This window comes from Typopeltis vanoorti, chromosome 3 (genome assembly GCF_054136105.1).
Source record: "Typopeltis vanoorti isolate ZY-2024b chromosome 3, IOZ_Tvanoo_1.0, whole genome shotgun sequence".
In the NCBI taxonomy this organism is placed as follows: domain Eukaryota; kingdom Metazoa; phylum Arthropoda; class Arachnida; order Uropygi; family Thelyphonidae; genus Typopeltis; species Typopeltis vanoorti.
In genome coordinates this window covers 158,150,771-158,174,875 of record NC_143551.1, presented here as the reverse complement: position 1 = coordinate 158,174,875, position 24,105 = coordinate 158,150,771, and the positions used below count along the sequence as shown (strand labels likewise).

General features: G+C 34.7%; 1 protein-coding gene across 1 annotated transcript in view; it reads left to right on the top strand.

The window, feature by feature from the left end:
* LOC150108701 (uncharacterized) overlaps window positions 1-24,105 on the top strand; it is a 153,737-nt gene that overhangs the window by 108,764 nt on the left and 20,868 nt on the right. Inside the window, exon 3 of the mRNA XM_090416168.1 lies at window positions 20,265-21,259. Coding sequence (XP_090272294.1) covers window positions 21,136-21,259 — 124 coding nt within the window. The 5' untranslated portion in view covers window positions 20,265-21,135. The remainder of the gene's footprint in view (window positions 1-20,264; window positions 21,260-24,105) is intronic.

The following is a 24,105-nucleotide window of genomic DNA, read 5'->3' as shown; positions in this document are numbered from 1 at the left end:
GCGATTTTTGCAGTGTTGTGAATGAATACTATGGCAGTGTCGTCTGCATACTGGAAGATTTTACTTTTTAGGAGGAGTTGGCTTATGTCCTGTGTGTATATGTTAAATAGAATGGGAGATAGGACAGCTCCTTGCTGTACTCCACAGGTTACATGTACCTCTTTGCTGTGTGCTGATCCTATACGTGTGATATGCTTTCTGTTTTTCCTGTATGCTTTAAACCACTGGAGTAGACGACCTCCAATTCCGATATGGGTAAGTTTGGTTAACAAGGTTTTATGTGTTAGTGTGTCAAATGCTTTTGTTAAGTCAATGAATACCACTAATGTTATTCTGTTTTTATCCAATGCAGCGTTTATTAGATCTGTGAAATCTTCCAGGAGTGTTGCTGTTCCTTTATTTTTTTGAAAGCCATATTCTGTTTTGGGTATGATTTGAAATTTTTCAACGTATTTGGAGAGTTTCTGATGTACAATGCGCTCCATGATTTGGTTGATTACAGGCAGCGTGGCGATAGGTCTGTAATTACTTATTATGTTTCTTTTTCCCTGTTTGTGTATGGGTGTGATTAGTGCAGTCTTCAGTGTTTCAGGTATGTGTCCTGTTTCGAAGATTTTATTTAACAGTTTTTGTATAACTGGAAGTAGGTCGGTTGAGTGTTTCTTGATGTCTTTTGGTCTGATTCCGTCTATCCCCGGTCCTTTGTTAGGATTAATTTGTTGAATTGCCAGTGATAGTTCTTCTTTTGTTACTGTGGGAACCACATCGACTGGGTTGTTCGTGGACCTTGTGGAGAATGTTCGTATGTGTGAGGAAAAGTTGTTTCTTCTAGCTTTTGGACAGGGTTCACGAAGTTCTGATTAAAGTTGTTTGCCAACTGCTTCAGGGATTTGGGGTCGCAGGCAAAGCTGTGTTTTATTGTTTCTGTGGCAGTGGTTCTGTGTATATTGTCCAGCATTTCATTAATCAGGTGCAGGTTTCCTTTATGTCATTCTGTGCTGTTGTTAATTTGTTGCTGTAATAGTTTCTTTTTGCCGTTCGAATCTGTGTTGTTAGGAGATTCCGTTTTCTTTTGTATTCAGCTTTTAAAGCGATATTGTTCGGTGACTTCTTAAGTTGTTTCCATAGGGCATCTTTTCTTTGTATGTCTGTTAGTATGTTGTCTGTTATCCATGGATTTTGTTTCGTTTGGGGGCGTATTTTTATTTTTGTTAATGCTTTGTTGTATATTTTGTTAAATGCAAGTTTAAGATTATTATATACAGCTTCAGCAGAGTCTAAAGATGCTATCTGCATCCAGTCTGTTTTTCTGATTTCATCGTTCACTATTGCTTCGTTTACAATGCTATGATACAGTTTTGTAGTCTCAGTGATTTTTATGGGTTCTGGTTCAGTGTGTAACTGCAATGCTGTGAAATAATGGTCTGCTAGTTTGCATGTTATGACGGCTGCTGTGTGGCTGTTTGGAAGGGCCCTTATATTTATATGATCAATGCAGGTTGAGGTTGTTGTGTTTCCGACTATCTCTTCTCGTGTGTACGACTGTATTGATGGGGTTATGTTATATGCCGATAATAGGTCTAGGTATTGTACTGTGTTGTTATTTATGTTCCTAATGTTTATATTAATGTCTCCTATTATTATCAAGTATTTTGAGGTGCCTACTTTCGTGGCTGAAAGCCATCTGTTTAGTTCTTCTAGGAATTTTGTGGTTCTTAATTTGGGTGGTCTGTATATTGCGTTTAATATCAGGGAGTTTTCTTGTTTGATGTTTTTAATTTCAATGCATATGTTTTCTGCGTATTCTAATTTATAGTTTATTTCTGTTACTTCTAGTTTATGTTTGGTAAATATTATTATATCACCGCCTCGTTTTGTTTGTCTGCAGTGTTTGTGTTGTTGGAAGTGTGGCATTTGGTAGGAGGATGCCTCTTCGTTTGTCGTAGATACTTCAGTCAGTATTAAAATGTCTATTTCGTCTATATCTTCCTTCAGATAAGCTTGCAGGGTCAGCCAGTATTTTTGAATGCTTCTGATGTTGATGTGGAGAATAGATAGTCCTTTTTTGGGGATTGTCAGTTGTTTCCATTCTGATATTGATTTCACAATGTGGCAATTATCATGTTCCGGGGTGATTACGTCTGCTTGATGGTGTGCATTCATGTTGGTTGTGGTGCTGGTCCTTCTTTACGTGTTGTCAATATTCCTCTCAATGTGACAGCCTGTTGAGGTCATCTACGGATTTTATTTCGATTGGTTTTGAGTCTTGTGTCTTTCTAAGGAATATTGAACTCTGGGTTCAATTATTGTAATAATGAATGACGTTACTACAAAAAAAAAACGCGATACCAATATGTTTGTAATTATGTTTCTATAATCAGTTCAGTTGCTAAGTAAATAAATTTAAAGAATAAATCCTTTCATGAACTGATTTAACCGTTTTCTTTAAAGTGTGCCTCATTTTAAAGAAGGATATTACAACACGTCCATTGTTTTTCTTGAAACCTTCGTTGGGAGTAATGAAAAGTAAGTGTTGGCTCGAATCCAAGCCTTTGTTTGTTCAAGCAACTTTTCTGCGGTTGCCGCCTATCTAAATGCCGTTAAAAATGATATTTCTAGGTCGGAAGCGTGTGGAGTCGAGAATGCACTCGTTTCTTCCCCCACCTTTTCCGTTATTAGATCTTTTCTTGGAGCTGTGGCTGTCAACACAAAGTGATGACTAATTTCTTAAACCCTGCCCCTTTTAAAACAACTTTGTTTTTGTCAACAATAGCAGTTAAAAACTTCTCGAAATATGAAGTGGATGAGAAGTAATTTAAAATTCAACTAACCATATCCAATAACCATTTTTTGTTTTCATCAGTCTTCCCGATTTTGAAGGGAAAAAAAAAACAGACTCGCGCATCGGACTATGCATTACCTATCTCTGGTTCAATGAGAAATTCTTAGCTGGATGAAATTGCCTGTGCCTATCAAATTAACAAGCAGGAACTGTTAATGACATAAAGTAATTTTTTTTAATTTAGTACAGATGAAGGAAATTCGGCTATAAACTGGGCTTTCTTCGATTATTGTATGCGTTTCTTGGTTTCTTCTTCATTGCAAGTAACAGAAGCTCTCCTGGGTATATCCCGGATAATAGCTTCAGCTTCATTTGTCAGCTTTGCTCGAAGCAATGGAAAACGTGCCGCATAATTTCAGGTAATGAATAATAAAGATACCTTTAAAGAAATGTACCAGTTATATGAAAATATGTTGCCTAAGTCAACTCAAGTTGTTTTATATTTTCCATGATTGACTTCCTCATCTTTGGGATTTGTAGGTTCTTTTCAGCTGCTCTACATTTATTAACATTATCAATAATCCATGCTTTCCCACTGGATTATGTATTTTATTCAGATGTTCTTGGATTATTATCGCCTCATTTGTTGAGGGAATAAATTAAGCGAGTTCTTTTCTTTACTATGCGAAGAATTCGGTAAACGGCAATTCTCTTTCATTGAAGACTTCGATTCGACTCCTGCTTAAGCAACTCGAGTCTCAGATTACAGGTTCCATAATCGTGTTTCTTGGCCATAACAGAGCTTGTTCATCATATATATATATATATATATATATATATATATATTACAACTGGTTTTACTCCATTTCCCAAGTAAGCAAACAGACAAACAAATCAAGTTTGCGCCTGCAAGTGTTGCAAGTCTAGCTGATCCTGCACGTAGTGCAAGACCAAGGCAACTGATGGAAAAAGTAGAATAAGCTCTGATCACTAATCTTAATATTTACCCTTAATGCAAAGCACATCTCCTGTAAGAGATGTATGATGCTTTGTATTAAAAGCAAGGGGCCACTACCCAGACCGTTTCGAACTTTATTGAGGTCTCATCAGTGGGAGTCAGGCTAGAAACATTAAGATTTTAGTAATACAGAGCTTATAAGTATTTTACCAGAACAAGTTACCATCAGGTGTTTTAACCTTATTAAATAAAAATCTCAGGAGGAGATATAAATGTAGAAAGTAATTTACCTATATATATAGATATTATATTATATATATATATATATATATATATATATATATATATATATATATATATATATATATATATATATATATATATATATATATATATAGAGAGAGAGAGAGAGAGAGAGAGAGAGAGAGAGAGAGAGAGAGAGAGAAAAAATATATATATATATATATATATTTCTATCTCCTTAATCATCACGCCTGCGAAAATTTACAAAGAATAAAATCAAAGTCATCTTCTTCTATATATAATCCTCATGCAAATAATCAACCTCATCAATTCCTCTCTATACGAAGTCCTACTGATCTTTTAAAAGGCAGTGAAATAATTACATATTTGTGCCTATTGGAATTTCATACAAAACTTTATAAAAAATTATTGCATTGTCTTCGTTGACTTTGGTCATGCTCTGCTTCTATGAATTAAGCATAATAATAAAAATGTAGAATAATCTTTGATTTTTATATGAAGTACTGAAACTTCGAACTTCTTAGGCTAAAATCAAATTTAAATGGTTCTGTAGAAATACTTTATCTCATCATTGTTGCCCAATTAACTTTGATTACTTTTAATTCCAATTTAATTCCAGAACACAGTTACGTCACAATGTCAGTTTGAAGAGTTTTTATCTTACCTGTGGCTATCGTTCTAAACCGCATTTTTTTTAATATTTTTGTAAACTCAGAGGAATTCACTTAATATTTTATTTTCTAACCAGACAAAAGCTTATATATATATGGCTCGTATATACGAGTATGTAGTATATATGGCTCATCAAGAAAAAAAAAGAAAAGTGAAACGAGGCCTAGTTCAGATTCTATTATTGATACGTGAAAAAGATGCACTAAAGTGAATCTTTCCACGCGCATCTTTTTTTTTAATTATTTTTGTTATAAATTCATTATTCATTCATGCATCTTTTTATTTAATGAGTGATTTAAAAACTTGCTTAGAATTACTAGTAAAGTTTTTTGAAGTTCAAATTCGAAGAGAAGAAAAGCTCACAAATGCGGTTCACGCGGTGTGTGTGTACGTGTGTGTGTGTGTGGAAAAGTTTGTGCGAGTGAATTAAGACTTCGCATTTTCTTTACCTTGTTTTATTCTCTTACTTTGAGAAATGTATGCGCAAATGTCGGCTTTCTTAAGAACACTGAAGTTCCTTGAAACTGTGTCGGAGTTGTTTTGTGGAATCCAATTAGGAGATGTGCTAAGTCTCCATCAAAACAAGATTTTACTGGAAGCAAATCATTTCGCCACTCCAAAAGTTTCAAGAGCGGAACAGCAGACAGGCCTCTCTCTCTCTCTCTCTCTCTTTCTGTGTGTGTGTGTGTGTGTGTGTGTGTGTGTGTGTGTGTGTGTGTGTGTGTGTGTGTGTGTGTGTGTGTGTGTGTGTGTGTGTGTGTGTGTGTGTGTGTGTGTGTGTGTGTGTGTGTGTGCGCGCGCTCCTGAAATTAAATATTGAAAAGGTTGCGTCACTGGAATTAGGGTAAGGTTGCGAAGTCATTACTTACAAGTTCATTAGAGCCAACGAAGGAAGATAAAAGTGGTGCAAGAGAGTGAAAAAAAGAATGTCTGTAAATGCTCTTCATGTCTTGCACTCCCATTCAAATTAGGGAGGGTTTGTTGTTCAGATGTTATCTGAGTCTTTCCATCGGGAATTTTATTCGCTAAAGTTAAGACGTACTCTCTTATTTTAAATATATTCCGATCACTTCCTTACTCCTAGTTTGGTCTCTGATAACCTAATTAAATGGCCGAAGAATTACGACAAACCTAAATACCTACCCGTCTGTTGCTTCTTGATAGATTTTAGTGAAATCAAGTGATGGATGAGAATCGGTATGGCAACTTCTGAATTAATTTGGAATAAATTAGTACTTTACCAACATCACCACCACTTTCTAATGTCAAAATTCCATTCAGTATCTTGTACATACCGTAGATATAAACGGGCACTAAGCATATAAAAAAAAATCTCATGTTGAAAAACAAAGAAAAAAATATAATGACATTATATCTAAAATTTCTTAATACTTTCACAGATCGGGAACAGAATTATCAGTGGACATCAAATACAGTTTACGATAACTACAAGAGATAATTTTCGTGATCATTTCTATTCGAAATGCCTCTGTAAAAATATCTTTAAATGCACTAAACGAATTCCATTACGTTCTGTTAACTTCCGTTAACTCTGACTATACCTTGACACTGTAAGAATATACCTCTAGAATCAGGCGTGAGTTTGTTTATTCTCTGCAGAAATTTATTATTTATGAAATCATTTGAATTTCTGAACCAAATAGCAAATGGTTAATGACAAATACAAGATCATTCCAAAAAGATTATCTTAACAAACAGTGAAAAAAAAGGCATTCTAAACAAATCGGTGTAAGTTAGCAGTGTGGTATTAAAATAACAGAGCGACTTCCTGAATTTTACGTCAACTGTATGAAGGCAGAAATATGCACAATGGTGGAAGCAATCTCCTCACAAAAGTTGATTTGTGAGGAGATTGTGCTATATTCTGATAACCGTTCGGCGAAATATCACTGTATTATATTAGTCATTTCAGATTTGTTTGAGGAAGATATTAAAGCCAACTTTTCTACTTCATGGGAATAATTTTAAGTTTTAGGATAAAGCTAGAGACCTCCATTTAAGATTAGCAAAAAAAAATAAAATTGTTCAGTCATTATGGAAACGAAGTTTGCTGTAAGACATAAATGAACTGTATAAAACTCTTAAAAGTAAAGAAATATTTATCGTTACATTCAATTGGCCGAAGCCTTTCTGCCTCAGTTTCGCAATCATTTCTTCTTGGAGGAACAAACATAGCGAATGCGATGAAAAACAAACTATTAAATAATGTTAAAGGCTACAAATTTATTTAAGAAACTGTAGTAGTAATTTTGTAGAAGGAGAACATTTTTTTTTAAATTTAGCTTTTTTATGTTCCGTTTCTTTTCCTTTGAACATTTCTGTACTGGAAGCGTTTTCTAAAAATGAAAACTGACTTGATTTAATATCAATAAATATCTTCACGGTTGCTGATCTACCATGCTAGAATGTTATAAGGCAAGCAAGCAACCTTTTCTCGCTAGCCATTAAATAAAAATGAAATTTAAACAAATCATTGAGAAATATCTTAAGATGACATTTGTATGAAAATAATAAATTCCGCGGATGTGTTTATAACACCACTGAGTCTGATGAAAATTTATCATCGAAAATAAACATTTCCACTGATAAACATTTACGTTTCGAAGTTTTCGATCTTCCTCAGCAGAGATAGGATCTGCTAAAGATGAAAACATTTTTCAGAAAGCATCTATAAATCACATGAATAATTTTCGCAAGAAAAAATATTGCCCTCTTTTATGCTTCATTTTGAGTCGACTTTTATGGCGGTGAACAGTTCCACGGGGTGTATTATCACTTGTATTTATTTCGGCCTTCGAAATTTGGCAAGCAGCGTCGTCATTTCATGACAACTCTCATTCAAAGGTCATGGGAAAAGTGCGAGGCTAATAAACACACCTGACTACGCTCAGAATTTAAAGAGCAAATAAATTTCTTTAGGTAGCAAAATAAACAAATAAATATGGCGCACGGTTGCAACATCGAAATCAAATATGAGTGTAAATTAAATTAACAATAAATGAAACTAAGAATCTTGGGTTCCTGTAAGCCTCTTATTAACTTCCAAGACGTTAGATCTACAGAAAAAAACATCATTATAAGCTCTATTTTTATCTGTTGTAGTCCCCAATTAGAAAAACACTTTCTAGGCTTTGCTTTGTCAGCGTGTTTCCTAGTTAATTGATCTTTGGCAAACGTAAATAGGGTTTTCCGAATTTTTATCTTCACAACTCAATAAATTGACCACAGAACTTATAACGTTTCACATCATAATATAATAGTTAAGATTAGGAACACGAGACAGCAGCAGATGTTTGTTGTATTCTAACACCTTTTTTCATATCATTGTTAGAAATAAATTCAGTTAACTCAGGGTGGAATCCGGCTTCCTTTCGTTTACCAAAACAGATTAAAGAGGTCAAGAGGTCCATCTGTCTACTCCTTCCGGTAGGAAACTTTCTGCACGTTTTATTTTTCATTTATTCTACGGTGGAATACGGTGCAGAAAAACTTTGCAGCAAATTCTCTTTCTCTATTATTTCTTTGCGTCGATATCTGAACCTTCGTAACATTTAAGATAAAAAAATTAACTTTGGTTTTGGTGAGAATTTCGTGTGTGATTGAAAAGATTCATTTCGCTGTCAACAACACTGAATTTAATACTCTCCACCGCCACTACCCCCGAAAAAATTCAATTTCAATCATTCATCCTGCTGTCTTAACCTAATTGTAATTTTTTTATTCTTTTATTCACATTTTATCGCTTGAACAAATTTTTCTTGTCCTTGCAGAAACGAAAATCTGCTGGGCATTCTTGAACCCGTGTTAAGAAAAGAAATTGTTTCTTATATGCAGCTCTTTTATTGAGAACACACAACACAATAACTACCTCAATTCGTTCGCGTTCTGTTCTTTTCACAACCTCCTTGTCGCTACACTGTAGAACAGTGTTTCGATCGAAAAGTTTCTTTAATAATTTACGATTTATATTTTTTCTGATAATATGATTATCAGTCTGTCAAGTCCTGAATCAATAATTTTAATCTTTTTATAAATAGTTAAAAGCAAAACGGAAAGGATCTGTCAAAGCAAAATTGAATTTTATGTTGATAATAATATGGGCAGGTTTTGTTGTAGCATTCTTGTATGACACTGGCCTAATTGGCCGAGTGGTTAGTGTATCCGCTCTCCAAACAATACGTCGCGGTTTCGAATTCCGCTGGGGATATGGATATTGATGATTGTCTTGCCTTGTACTATAGCCTTCGATATAGCGCAGTATGACATTTACTGTCTGGACCCGATTTAAATCATCTTGTGATTTCTCTGTCCTGGTATTCTACAAATGACAGCTCGTTTGATCACTCTTGATAGTGAAGTATCTATCTTTATATCGCGACTGTGTATGACTGGCCTTATGAAATGAGCAAGCGTCTTTATGACGTAACACAATTTTCTTAACCTATCTATGCAAATATGTTACTGTTTTTCGGTCGTATTATAAATGCAATTTCAGAATTTGTGGGATGTAAATAAAAGATGCAGTAGCAAATACGACAGAATAAAATGAGAAAAAAAAGATTATGTTATTCACTGATCATGATTATTTTCTGAGAATCACGTGATAGTAATATTTGGTTGACTGTAAGTACCAACGCTATTGGTTCACAACAATAATTGATCTGAAATCTGTGCTGCTGTTCAGAAGTTAGGGTAAGCTAGTATTATATGCATCGTATATGGCAATGGTAAGAATTATCACTTTCATTATCTAAAAAAATTTTTTTAATTAAAGCTATTTTTTTCTCCACATTTATTTCTGTTCGCACGTTATTTCACTACTGTGGAATAACGTAAACACATATAAAATAACTTTTTATTTAATCTGTGTGTGTGTGTGTGTGTGTGTGTGTGTGTGTGTGTGTGTGTGTGTGTGTGTGTGTGTGTGTGTGTGTGTGTGTGTGTGTGTGTGTGTGTGTGTGTGTGTGTGTGTGTGTGTGTGTGTGTGTGTGTGTGTGTGTGTCAGAATTGGTAAAATGCCTGACTTAAGTGACCTTGAGCGTGGTATGATTGTCGGTGCCAGATGTGCTGCTGCTAGTATCTTACAAACGTCTCTTCGACATAACTGTGTTTAGGACATACTAGGAGTTGCGTATTAACCAGACAGCTTCATTCCAATGGCAGTCCTCTGGATGGAGAACAGCTCATTGATGCACAAGGTCAGAGAAGAATGGCAAGAGTTGTGAAACATGACAGAAGGGCCACAATAAGAAAAATACAGATCAGTACAAAAATGGTGGTTAGAACATCATCTCAGAGAGCGCAGTTCGTCACACGCTGTCATAGATGAGATAAAAGAGCAGACGACCATCCGGGTTTCAAGGATGTTAAGATAGGCTGTGGCATTCAAGAGGTATTCAACTGGTACCAGGGTACCTAACGTGTACCAAGAAAACATTCCCCACACCACCCTCCCCCGACATCAAGAAGATGTCGCTTCAGGACACGTGATCACCAACACTGGACAGCTGACGACTAAAAAAATGTCGTTTGGAGTCCCAGTTTGTTCTGTATCATGTTGATGATACATGTTAGGGTCCCTAGTACCAGTTGAATACTGCTTGAATGTCACAGCCTATCTTAACATCACTGTTGATCAACTTTACCCATTCATTGCTGCAATTTACCATTGCCATATAGGTATTTCTAGCAAGACTTCCATCTATACCACAAAGCGCGAAGGAGGTAACCGGTTCCGGAAATGACAGCGAGCTTCCTTTATTTCAGGGAGCAGCTCTCAATCCTCAGACCTTAACTCAATTTAGCATCTCTGGGATGAGGTGGAACTTGCAAATCGCAGCAGCAACGTGCCACCATCCATACTACAACAATTATTTGATTCCATTGGGAGAGCGTGGACAAACATCCCAGAGGAACGTTTTAGACAGTTGAATCAATGCCACAGGAGAATACAACTGTTCTTAAGGCAAAAGAGAAAATAGTTCCCACTCGTTATTAAATGTTGTTCCTAACAAAGTGGCCACTCTGTATATTATTGCCCAAGTCAAGCTAAGAGTGCAAGATATGTTGAATACAATATAATTTCATTACCTGAGTTTATTACTGACGGGGCATAGTGTGTGATAGATAGATATACAATGTGCAATATGCGGCATCCATTCTTTTCGTCTTTCTTTCTCCTTTTGTGTTCTAAATATCATTTTCAAAAATACATATACTGCATTGTGATAAATTTTCACTGTATATGATAAAAAGAATAAAAAACTGTTCTACCACTTCTCAAACTCCTTTGTTCTCCGAATATCACCTTCCGATAGAAAAAAAAAAGTTGTTTATCAGCTCTGGTAGTAAAAAAGAAAGATCACGACTGATATCGTAAGCTTAGGGATTAGTAATGTTTCTTGAAGTAATTTTCGTTAACGAGAATCACCTCGGATGGATGGTAAGTATTACATTTTGTAGTATTTATGAAAAGGCTGTAAGTAAAACGCTACGTTTCTTCTGATCCCACAAATCTAAAATTACACTGACGAGTCCGTAGCCCTCTTATATCCGTGATCTGAGCCAATTTGGTTTTATCAAAACTTAATTTCCCGACTAAATAACAATTTTATCTAGGAAAGCCATCCACGCCTACATAATACAGAATTTTTAACTCAGTACAAACAGGTATAAACCTCACTTATCATTTGTTATCTTACAGAATAATTCGTTACGAAGTAATACAGAATTTCCTTTAATTATACACTAAATTTCCTTTGTAAATTCATTATAAGACATCGAACTATTGGAGTGTTTTTCTGTTTCATTTATCACCATCTTCTATTAGAAAGATGAATTCAGTTGTTTCCACTTTTCAAATGTCAAATTATAAATCCTACAACAACCACGACGATATTTAATTATGTTTGAGTCGAATTCTTTCCATATGTCCATTTAGTTTTCCTTTGTTTAATAAATATTTTAAATGATATTATCCTCCCTATATAATAGAGCAAAACTTCCAGAATATCTTCCTCATGTTGCCATAGAAACAGTCTTCATTTTGAATGAAACAATCCCACTCACAAGAATTTTGAGTTTTTATCTCTCCTTTTTTATCTCTTCACAACGATTACTGTCTGGTTTCTGTCTCAAGAATACTTTTCAAAACAGTTTGTCTCTGCAACAAACGATTCCACTACCTACACACGTGTAGGTAGTGGAATCGTAAGAAACATAACTTTAGTTATAAGAAACATAACTTATATTTTATAAGTTATGTTTCTAATAGCCGATGAATTTTAAAGGTTTCTTTCAACGAGTTATTAAAATAATGTGCTTCTTTTCAAAGAGCACAAAGTGCTCTTTGAAACCTAGACTTCACGATATCTTTAATTTATTTGCAAACTTAAGGAAAACGAAAATCAACTGGAATGTGTAATATAATGACAAGAAACGTTTTAATGAAAACTTCGCTGACTTTGTTTTTTCCTCTCTCCAGCGAAAAATAAATAAATATGTTCTTACTTAAATATAAAGAGCCAACACGCTTCATTTCGGCGATATAAACATTACTTAAATTAAGGGGATATTAGATCCCACATTGTTTTAAAACCGAATAAGAAACTCAGAGATTGAAATCAGAGAGTTTCATGCCGAATATAGTATAAAAAACTACAAAAGTATCGGCGAATACTAGCGTGAGCTGAATGCAAGTAGTCCTAGAACGTAGTACAAACACGGGCATCTCGTTGCAAAGGTGGGGAAAGTTCTGATCACTATTCTTTAGTATTTACCATAATGTAAAAACACATTTCCTAGGAAATGTATGCTGTTATTACATTATGGTAGGGAGGTCACTACCCAGACCGGTTTCAGCCTTTATTGAGGCTTCATCAGTGAGTAGCTAGACACTGATGAAGCCTCAATAAAGGCTGTCGGCTTCATCTGGGTACAATCAGGAAAGCAAAGAAACGAAAATTACAAACTAAACGATAACTGACAATTCTGTTTCAATAACAAAATAGTAGTGCGCGTGAAACAATACGCGTGTCGCTGATATTTACTTGTTGAGATGCATTTTGTAGTTTGCAAGAAATATCATTTCTTGTGTGTTTATTGATCTAATTAAAGTCGTCCACATATCTGGTAGGATTAAACCTTGGTTCCTGTTGAGGTTATTTGTGGAACGGGCGACTGTAGAAGCTTCTTTGAAGATTCTAGAACGGTAGTTTTCTTCTATATATGGCACAAGACGTTTATTCTATTCAATAATGTGGTTGGTTGTAGAGAAGTGGGAATAAAGGCCAGAAATATCTTGTCTGTTGTTTCTAACATAGCTGATGTGTTCCTTTTGTCTCACTTCGAAGCTTCTAAACGTCTGACCAATGTAACGTAGACCACAGGAAGAAGGGATGTTATAAACTCCTGCATGTTTGTAGAAAGGATTGAAATCTTTTGGTGATCTTAGAAATTTCTGGATAGTTTCAACTGGCTTGAAGGTCACTGTAATATTGTGTGGTTTTAGGAGGCGAGCTAGTTTTTTGGAGATGGTATCAACGTATGCAATAGTCATAGTAGTTATATATTGGGTGTCATCACATTGTCTTTGTGGTATATCAGAGAAGAGAATCTTGTTAACAAGTCCTCTAGGGTAGGCATTTAGGGGTAGATCGTTTGATATTTGATTTAATTCTTCTTGTAGATCATTATGGTCTGTGGTGAATTGTATAGCATTTTTCTTTAGCATATGAATAATGCTGATGAGTTAAAGTTTAGATAACGTCCAGTATTTTTTGATTTTCTATAAACTGATAAGTTGACACTGTTATTTTCTTGTTTGATGATGATGTTTTTTATGATGTCTAGAAATGGTAGTTGTGTGTCCTTTTCAAGATCTTGTGTGAATTTGATAGTATGGTGGAACATATTGATTTTGTTTAGGTAATCTAATAGCTCTTCCTTTCTGTGGTTCCAAATGATAAAGATATCATCAACAAATCTGAACCATGCCTTAGGTTTTGGATTAATTTGAGATAAGATTTTACTTTCAAGATCTCCCATAAATAAGTCAGCACAAGAGGGTGAGAGGGGACTGCCCATGGCCAATCCGGTTAATTGTTTGTAAATTGTTTTCTTCCATACGAAATAGTCAGAAGATAGACAGTGGCTAAACAATGAAGAGACGTCTTGTGGGAATAAATTGACTAAGATGTTGATAACTTCAACCACTGGAATGTGGGTAAACAGGGAAGGGACATCATGGCTGGCAAGTATATCATTTTCAGAGATAGAGATATTCTTTAATTTTTCTATAATCAATATGTTCCACCATACTATCAAATTCACACTAGATCTTGAAAAATACAAACAACTACCATTCCTAGACATCATAATAAAGAAAAAAGAAAATAACAGTGTCAAATTATCAGTTCATAGAAAACCAACAAATACTGGACGTTATCTAAACTTTAGCTCATCACACCACATCTCCTAAAAACTCAGCATTATTCATACTAAAGAAAAGAGCTATACAATTCACCACAGACCATAAAGATCTACAAGAAGAATTAAATCAAATATCAAGCGATCTACCCCTAAATGGCTACCCTAGAGGACTTGCTAACAAGATTCTCTTCTCTGATATACCACAAAGACAACGTGATGACACCCAATATATAACTACTATAACTATTCCATACGTTGGTACCACCTCCAAAAAACTAGCTCGCCTCCTAAAACCACACAATATTAGAGTGACCTTCAAGCCAGTTGAAACTATTCAGAAATTTCTAAGATCACCAAAAGATTTCAGTCTTTCTACAAACATGCAGGAGTTTATAACATCCCTGGTTCCTGTGGTCTACGTTACATTGGTCAGACGTTTAGAAGCTTCGAAGTGAGACAAAAGGAACACATCAGCTATGTTAGAAACAACAGACAAGATATTTCTGGCCTTTATTCCCACTTCTCTACAACCAACCACATTATTGAATGGAATAAACGTCTTGTGCCATATATAGAAGAAAACTACCGTTCTAGAATCTTCAAAGAAGCTTCTACAGTCGCCCGTTCCACAAATAACCTCAACAGGAACCAAGGTTTAATCCTACCGGATATGTGGACGACTTTAATTAGATCAATAAACACACAAGAAATGATATTTCTTGCAAACTACAAAATGCATCTCAACAAGTAAATATCAGCGACACGCGTATTGTTTCACGCGCACTACTATTTTGTTATTGAAACAGAATTGTCAGTTATCGTTTAGTTTGTAATTTTCGTTTCTTTGCTTTCCTGATTGTACCCTGATGAAGCCAGCACAAGTCAGCGAAACTAGTTGGTAATTAAATTAGTTATTCACCTACACTTGTCCAGTATCTAAATAATGGTTAATTTTCATTAAGTGGAGATTTGTTCTTGTTGTCAGTATAGTTGTACAAACAAATGCTTTGTTGACATTAGCGAATACTATTTTCCTATTTATTTTGCTTGTTGTTACACATATAAGAGGAAAAGATATATTATTGTTTGATATCAGCTTTATTTTTAATGAATTTCCTTAACTATATCTGTCTGGATCATGCTAAAAATGCATTAAGAGTGATGTTGCGGATAATCCACATAGAATGGAATTATCGCTCTGGAAACAGTGTAATGTAAACACAAATGTCTGGGAAGGAGCTCATCAACAAGCTTTTTGCCTCTCGTTAGAATTTCAGTAGATTTCAAAACACTTTAGAGCTACATTGTATATTATATTTGAAAGTTTTAATGCATTTCCAGTTAATTGAAAAATAAAAATAAATAGTTTAGCAATGTTATTACACATTAAAGAAAATCTTCCACAAATGTTATGGATTTATTGTGATAATAAATATCAATAATGTAAAGATTTCATTTCTATCGTTATAAAACGACACCTTACATGAAGAATTAGGTTTATTGGAGTGCATACGATCCTCTAATATTTGAACAAAAAAGGAAGCTCTCCTTTCTACTAACTTTAATTTTTCATTTTAACAACTGCGCAATTATTTTCCCTTCATGTCAGCATCTTCAAATATTTTTAAACCGTATCATGTTGGAAATTGTGCAGCCCAAGTTCAATATACAATTTTTCTTCAAACTTCCTGTGCTTACTTACATTTCATAAAAACATACACACCTTGAATGAGATAAAAGCTAATTTATCTTTCCGTGGACAGCGAAAAGAACTACGAAGATCTCGGCGATGACAACGCCTTTGTGGTTTTGTATCAGAGATATGACGTCAGAAAGGAAGATTCCTATCGTTTATAACAAATTTCCTCTACTCTTGACGCAAAATAGTGCAACGACCTTATACAAAACTCTTACGTAAAAAGTTCCTTATTCACAGAAGATGACTATAGCGAAAACTAGAATAAATATGAGAAAATCCGGTCGTCAGAGTAGTGTATACAGTATAAGGAAATGAAGTGCCGTATCTTACTGGGTGTGTAACAACCTCTCTGCATCCGTAAATAATTCTGCAGACCTTAATAGATATTAAAATGGTAACTAGTATTTTCAGAACGAATTCCACTGTTCCATAAACTTGTAGACTCATTCACGGAAACATTAAAAAACGAATTTTTATCTTTTTAGGACCAGCTTATCTGAGATATTTCCATTGTTGTTCATTAAGTTGCAACTTGTGATAGGTAACTTCCAGTGTTCTCTTTCCTTATAATATAAAAAAAACTTCATACTCCATTTTTAGTTCCTCAAAAACGAAATGCCTTCCAGAAAATTTCTATATGTTTTTTTTATTAACGCCCTAACACTATGAGGACAGTGTATCTTGCTTGTAAATTACGTGTATACTTCTAACCGATCTGTTTGTTTTGCTGGATGAAGAACCGGAATTTCTCAGAAGAAAACCCTGCCATCACCATATGAGATCGGCTAACTCACTTCATATAAAAAGCTCTGAAAAAGGTTCTTTGCGTCCAAGAGGGGATTCGAACCTATGACTTTCCAACCAAAAGATATCATTGATACCGACGCCCTTTGGTTGGAAAGGGCATCGGTATCAAGTTCATTTATAGTGTGTGTCTATACGGAGACAAACTACTAGTGAACCTGACTTAGACAGGCTACTCCGAGTAACACATAGTTTCCGTATGAAAATTAGCAAAATTATATAATGAAAAATTTGTGTGTGTGTGTGTGTGTGTGTGTGTGTGTGTGTGTGTGTGTGTGTGTGTGTGTGTGTGTGTGTGTGTGTGTGTGTGTGTGTGTGTGTGTGTGTGTGTGTGTGTGTGTGTGTGTGTGTGTGTGTGTGTGTGTGTGTGTGTGTGTGTGTGTGTGTGTGTGTGTGTGTGTGTGTGTGTGTGTGTGTGTGTGTGTGTCGGGTCACAACCCATTCACGGAAACATTAAAAAACGAATTTTTATCTTTTTAGGACCAGCTTATCCGAGATATTTCCATTGTTGTTCATTAAGTTGCAACTTGTGATAGGTAACTGGTTTTTCACGGAATGAATGGTAATATATTAGACTAGAATGAGGTAGAAGCAAGTTACAGAGCAACATTGAGTTTTGAATTATGGGTAAAAAGAATTTAGAATTTGAATTCATACTTCTTAAATACTGATGTCTGCATACCATCAGGATAAAGGAAGAAAACTCTTACATCTGAAACAGAAGTATATGATGAAGGATATTCTGATAGATAGGCGAATAGAATTTTATGACGAAAGAGAAATCTTTCTGATTTGAACATTGTCAAAGCACATTGAGGTTCTGCGGGATGCTATGCACTTAGAATTCCACAATCTAAATCCATGATGAAAAATGTTAGCTATCTAAAGATATTCACAGAGCTCCATGCCCGCCGTGGAATTTGAACGAATGATCAATTGTGATCGTCGTTCGTAAGTATATTTTAATCCAGACAAAGAATCCTCACATTCTAAAAAGTACTCTCCTAATCTAAGATAAATAATTATCAGCATATGCTTCTAAAATATTTATTTGCATTCAAAAATATGATATTCTGATCTAATTAGAAGCGTAGAAATATAGGAGATCTCAAATAAAGAAATGCAGTGTTTAAGGGAAAGAAATTATATTATTAAGAAGTTGCATAAAATTGCAATTGAAACAAATAGAAAACTAAGTCCAGCACATTCACGAAACGGATTTTTCTTAAGTCGCAGGTTGAAAGGAAGACGAAGAGGATAAAATAAAAAATAAATTTAAAAAAAAATAAATAAAAAACGATCGTCCCAATGGAACGGAAACCCCTCAAGGCCATTTGTGCCATTAGGAGCAAAGAAGATTAAGTAATTTCAAGATAATACGAATGATCTAGTATGAAATCCTTTCAAAACGTCACAAAAAAATAACAGAAATTACTTGAGTCGGAGACATTCCATTAGTGACGTATACTCCAAGAGTAATGTTAAGATAATTAATAATGTTAAGAAATATCTTGATAAATGCACTATTTGAGCTACAGGAGCGAACAACGCGGTAATCTTAAAGATTCAAAGCTTCATAATGCGGATTGGAAGATACATAGGAACAGTATCCAATATAACGATTGAGGAATTCCTTGTACGCTATATAAAATGGGGGGGGAGGATATTTTACAACTAGGAAAGCGTGTTGATTGATGGATGATAAATCCTTAAATGTTTAATATTATAGCCTTCAAATGTAGCGATCACTGCAAGATTCTGCTCAAAATGATTTTCAGTTTCTGTTTTCTCAAATGCAAATATTGATTCAGGTTGTTTTCTAAACGGAATGTGATCTATAAAGTATTAGTACGTCACATTAATTTTTCGATTATTTTTATTTTCAGAGTTAAAAATTAAATAAATTCGTCAATAAATAAATTATTAAAATACATAAATAATTAATAATAAAAATCTTAGCTGCATGGAAATTATATATTCTGTTGTTAATTTACCATATTATCATGGCTCTGTACTATAAGACTCTACTGCTTTTGCTATCTGCTGTAGAACAAAAAGAAAATCGCACACTTTCTCCTATTAAGTTGGTTTATTAAACACAATGTGCGGGTACTTTATTAGCACTGTTAGAAAGACTTGCAGAAACACAAACATCACTGCATCTAGTTTGGTATCTATTAAATTCATCACACAGTGTTCTAAGGAAAAGGATGATTATTCCCCTTCATCTCATGTATATGCAATTGTCTCAAGTCGGTTGGCATTTATGATACTCTTACCCAAGAAAGGTTATCATCTTACAGAACTCTAGTACCGCGAATAGTCTGAGCTAGATTACCTGGAAACCATGTTCTGAATACTGAACTTTGCATGTTTTTTCAAAACCATCTTATTACTCCAAGTATTTTACGGTAGCAAGCGATGTTTAGTGAGCAGCCCGCCTAATTACATAGTTTTCTTAAATGTTAAAGTTAACGATATGAAAGGAGAAGTCGACCTTCAAAACGGTCAGCCTCATTTCGATTTTACATTGCTTGTAAGATTTGTTAACAGACTGGAACATAACTTAGAAACAGGATTAGGGAGGAGGAAGGAGGGGAGTTTGAAAGAAATAAAAATTCTGTGGTTATGGGTTGCCTTTAGGCGAGAAGGAGAGAAATTCTGATAAAAGTAGGCGAAGCTTTTTCATATTGGACATTATCAAATCAGGATATCGAAAGGAGAGATGGGAAAAAAACCACATGTTCAAGGCTATGTCTAGAGTGGCGTGCTGGTGGTATACAGAGCTTTTGTGCGCGCGCGCGCGTGCGTGTGTGTGTGTGTGTGTGTGTGTGTGTGTGTGTGTGTGTGTGTGTGTGTGTGTGTGTGTGTGTGTGTGTGTGTGTGTGTGTGTGTGTGTGTGTGTGTGTGTGTGTGTGTGTGTGTGTGTGTGTGTGTGTGTGTGTGTGTGTGTGTGTGTGTGTGTGTGTGTGTGTGTGTGTGTGTGTGTTTCAGTAGGAAAAATAGCTTTGAATTAAATTTTAGAGGTGGCTCACATGAGAAAAAAGGAATCTATGGTATTCTTATATTTATTCCATTCATTATAATTTTGTATGTGCTGTTTCTATGGGGAACTTATATCCAAGGCACAGCAATAATTACTTCTTTTGACCCTGAGTATTAATCTCAATCACGTCATCTATACAGAGAGCTCCGCATTCTGCTTCGGTTAACTTTCTTTATGCATTGCTTTTAGATAAGATAAATTGACATTTTTATTTATCCAAAATTGCAATCTTATAAATATAACTCAACAACCATTACATTTTTTATATCACTTCAATACACCAGAGACTGCAACACCCATCACAAATTAATACTGCGTGTGGGAAAATTCACAAAGATTTTAGCATAGAGTTTACATGTGCAAGGATTACATGATATAATAATAATTACTATTGGATTCAAAAAACAATTCTAATCAGGATTGCAGAATGACGATTTAAATTGAAAAATTATTAATGTTTATATGACTTTTAATTCAACCAGAACACCAAACCGTGTTGAAAAAATCATATTTCATTGATAACTTTCATTATTTTAATAGCAATCGTTTTTCAGGTTATTATTTTTCTTTCTTTCTTTTTACCCCGCAGGCCTGGCGGTGCGTGACGGAGATATCTCGTGCACGTCACTCCCAAGATAACTGCACGCGAACAGACACTCTGATGAACACTACACCGACGGGAAGAAGCTGTGCCGACGCAGTTGTATTGAGCATCGCAATTGGCAGCCGACTTGGACCGATGCACTGGGAAAGAAGATAAAGGGACGAAAAGCAGAGTGAGAGAGAGAGAGAGAGAGAGAGACAACTCAACGTAGACAGGTGGCGGGAACAGCGCTCGAAGCAGAAGCTAATACAGAAGCAGGCATCGTAGCGATGAAGAGAGAAGAACACCGCAGCCGGCCAGAGGGAAGAGAGGGAGTACTTCACTTCCGTAGAGCTTTAGTGACTTGAAGAGTTTCTTATCCGTTCAATGAGAGCTTCATTTTTTGAAATAGAGATTTCATCTATTGCCACTAGAGGGAAGCACTACAATTAGTTCTAATCAGGAAGAGCATTTTCCAAAGAAAGGAGGTAGTTTTGTGTAACAAGACTGTACATGCGCCAATGCAACTGGATTAACGTGACTTCTTTCAATTGCCAAGTAAAAATAAATCATATATTTCCATAAATATGACTCCATAAAAGGCATGAAACCGTTAGGAGCATTTTTGTAATTATTTTGAAGACCAGTGCAAATACATTACTAGTTAAAACGAACGATTTGGTTCCAGTTGATAATCTCTTCTAGCAGAAAGAAGAAATTAAAGAGGTGGTTTTATATAATGTTTGCGATGAACTGTATACGGGGCCTTCTATTCAGCTGATGCGACACATTGAAGTAGTGTTTAAAACCTTCATGGGATCTTTACAGAAAGAATGTGGAAACAGATATCCGTTCTCTAACATCCCACTTGTGCATAATGTCTTCTCAGTTGGTCGGTAACGACACAATCATGACATCCTCAACAATACCAACACTGCCTGTCCGATATGATATCTTGGGTTATGTCACTACAGCAAATCCTCCTTATCCGGGGCCAACAGGTAAGTGAATCCAAAGAGTTATGCATTCACTGTTTTCTTTTCTTCGTTATTATTTAATGGACATGTGCACAATGCAAAGTATTTTGCCAAAGAAACATACATTTTGAGTTGTTTATCTTTATGCACTTAAGCAGCAAGAAATGCACAAACTATTACAGAATTACAAGAAAATGTTTTTCATTTTTTTTATTTATTGTAGAGTGTCAAATTAGTGAGGGGTTGCAAATTAAGGACGAAAACTGCACTTGATATGCTAATAAGCACTGTTAGGGAAAAAACCATCTAAGCTGATTTTTCTTATTTTCTAAGGCTTTGATATGCCTATCAACTGCATATTACTTAATCCACTCATATAATCTATATTTCTTATCTAAAAAATCGTCTAATTTTACATTTTACAACATTTTTAAAATTCTTAAAATAACCATTACAAAGTCTACAAAGGTGCGAGTTACAAATTGTTTATAATATGCTTTTCTGTCTAATTCTGACTTAATTATTCCTTCTTCGAAGTAAATTATTTTAAATGGCAAAAAATATTTTCTTTATTTTCATCAATATATTTCATTCATAATACCATAACTTTGTGAAAACAACTTTCTATCAGGCAAATCAATACAAAAACGAGCAATAAAATGCAGAAGGTTCTGCTTCCACAAAATTAATATCATTAATAATCAATTTAGCTTCAAGTGCCAATTTTAACTGAGTGTTAGCTATAATGTCGCTTTTTATGCATTTCTCTTTGAAATAATTATGTGCGTGCCTTTTCAAGAATGGCATAGTTAATTCTACAGTTTTTCTTAAAGTAAAAATGCAATCGCAGCAAATTTCTTTTCGACTTTTCAAATGACATATTCTTTTCTTTACGAAATTTTTCTCTACAAGATATTTTTAGACTCAAGTATGCGTAACTAAATATTTCTTTGGACACTCAATAGGGAAATTTCGTATATGAAACTAAATTTTGCATTTAGTTTCGAAGATGGATACAATGAGATAAACTTTTCCTAGGTCCAGTTTCCGACATTCCTTCATTATACAGCGAAAATTATCATCGAATCATTTATGATCTGCTCCACTTGCTTATTCGCAGTTCATAATTCTCAATGGTTGTACATCTCCAAGAGTGAAAAACACTTGTTTTATTTACTAATGGTTCCATTTAGTAAATGAAATGGAATTAAAACCCTTAAATTAAAATCTTTTCTGTGTTTAATATAATCTGTAAAAGACACTGTAGCTGAAATTAATTACAAATAACTAAGAACACTAATATCATATTTTTAATCACTTGCATTTTCTGGTCTGTAAGTTTTGCGAAAAACCTGGGCGACTTTAAAAATCATTTCAGAGTTTCTCGCATTGTAGATTCGAATTCAGTCTTTCCAATTAAATAGTGTCATTACTATAAGTACATTAGGTAAGCGCTTAAAATAAAATTTAAACAGACTATAAACTATAAACTATTACAAAAATATAAGTATTTTAAATTTTATCTTTTAATAACAAATGGTTTTAAAAAACTATAAATCTTCATTCTTTCTGTGATCTTTATCATTAATTGTCTTTAAATGGTTGTCGTTTTCAAAATATAAACAGAAAAAAATTAAATATACAATGATATTAAGTTTTTATTGATCTTAAAATATTAACGACAATACGTGACATGCTTAATTCAAATATTTTTCCTTTTCATTTTTTTCTTTATCTAAGAATGCTTCCTTTTCCAATATTTTTCGAAATGAAACAGAAATAGAGCACATTTCCAGAATTCGTCATCACGATAATGCCCATCGTAATGCAAGAATACTCCTTTCTCTTTCCTAAAATGAAGGAACTGTATGTTCCATATAGCATAAGTATATCGTCGCACTGAAATAGATGAAATGATTTCAACCTAAAAATCTTTCTCGTAGGAAAACAAAACAAGTTCGAAATAGCTTCGATCAGGGAAGCTTAATCAACATATTTCGCATACCATCATTTTGAAGAAAATCCACAGAGTTATCTGTGGATCATATTATTTGTATTTTGAAATAGCTGTCTAAACTTTTTATGTGATAATAATCAGGTATCGATCAACTTTTGCCAGCAACCAAGAGCTTCTAACTACCGATAAGCATTAACAGACCTTAAATGGTCAGACAATTAGTGCAGAATCTAAGTATATAGCAATGAAAGTCAATTTCAATTTCCATCGAAGATCGCATTTTTCCATTATAGGAACAAATAACAAATTTTCGGGGAAAACAAATCTTCTGTGCTAGCATATATATATATATATCCAAATATATCCAAATGAGCTGTAGTGTCAAGATATTAAGCACCGAACCCGTTTGTGTAACATATCTCTAGACCAGCTAATCCTCAAAATTTTAATTCCTTCCATGAAAGGTTGCAACTCAGTACTGCATTAGTATCGTGAATAGGTTAACATGTTCATCGCCAATCACGCGATATCGCGCGATGCGAGTTCTCACCAAACGGCTGGTCACGCGTTATCGCGTGGGCGTCGCTAGCTAAATAAAAAAATGAATAAAATTTGCCCACCACACGAAATTCCAATTTTCAGCTTGGCAATGAAAGTGTTAAGGGACTTTTAGAATTTTATTTTACTTTTTTATTCTATTTATGTTTTATATTTTTATTTATTTTTACATCATCCGAAAATGCTGCTCTTCAGACCAAACACGGGACAATTCAAGCTACTTCAGGCCTCTAGTAAGTAGAATGGTTCTCTCGTACTGGACCATGAAATTCCTAACCTAAAGACAGTCACAAACATCCATACCCACGGCGGGATTCCAACCCGCAACCTGGTGGTTGGATACGCCGTCCACTCG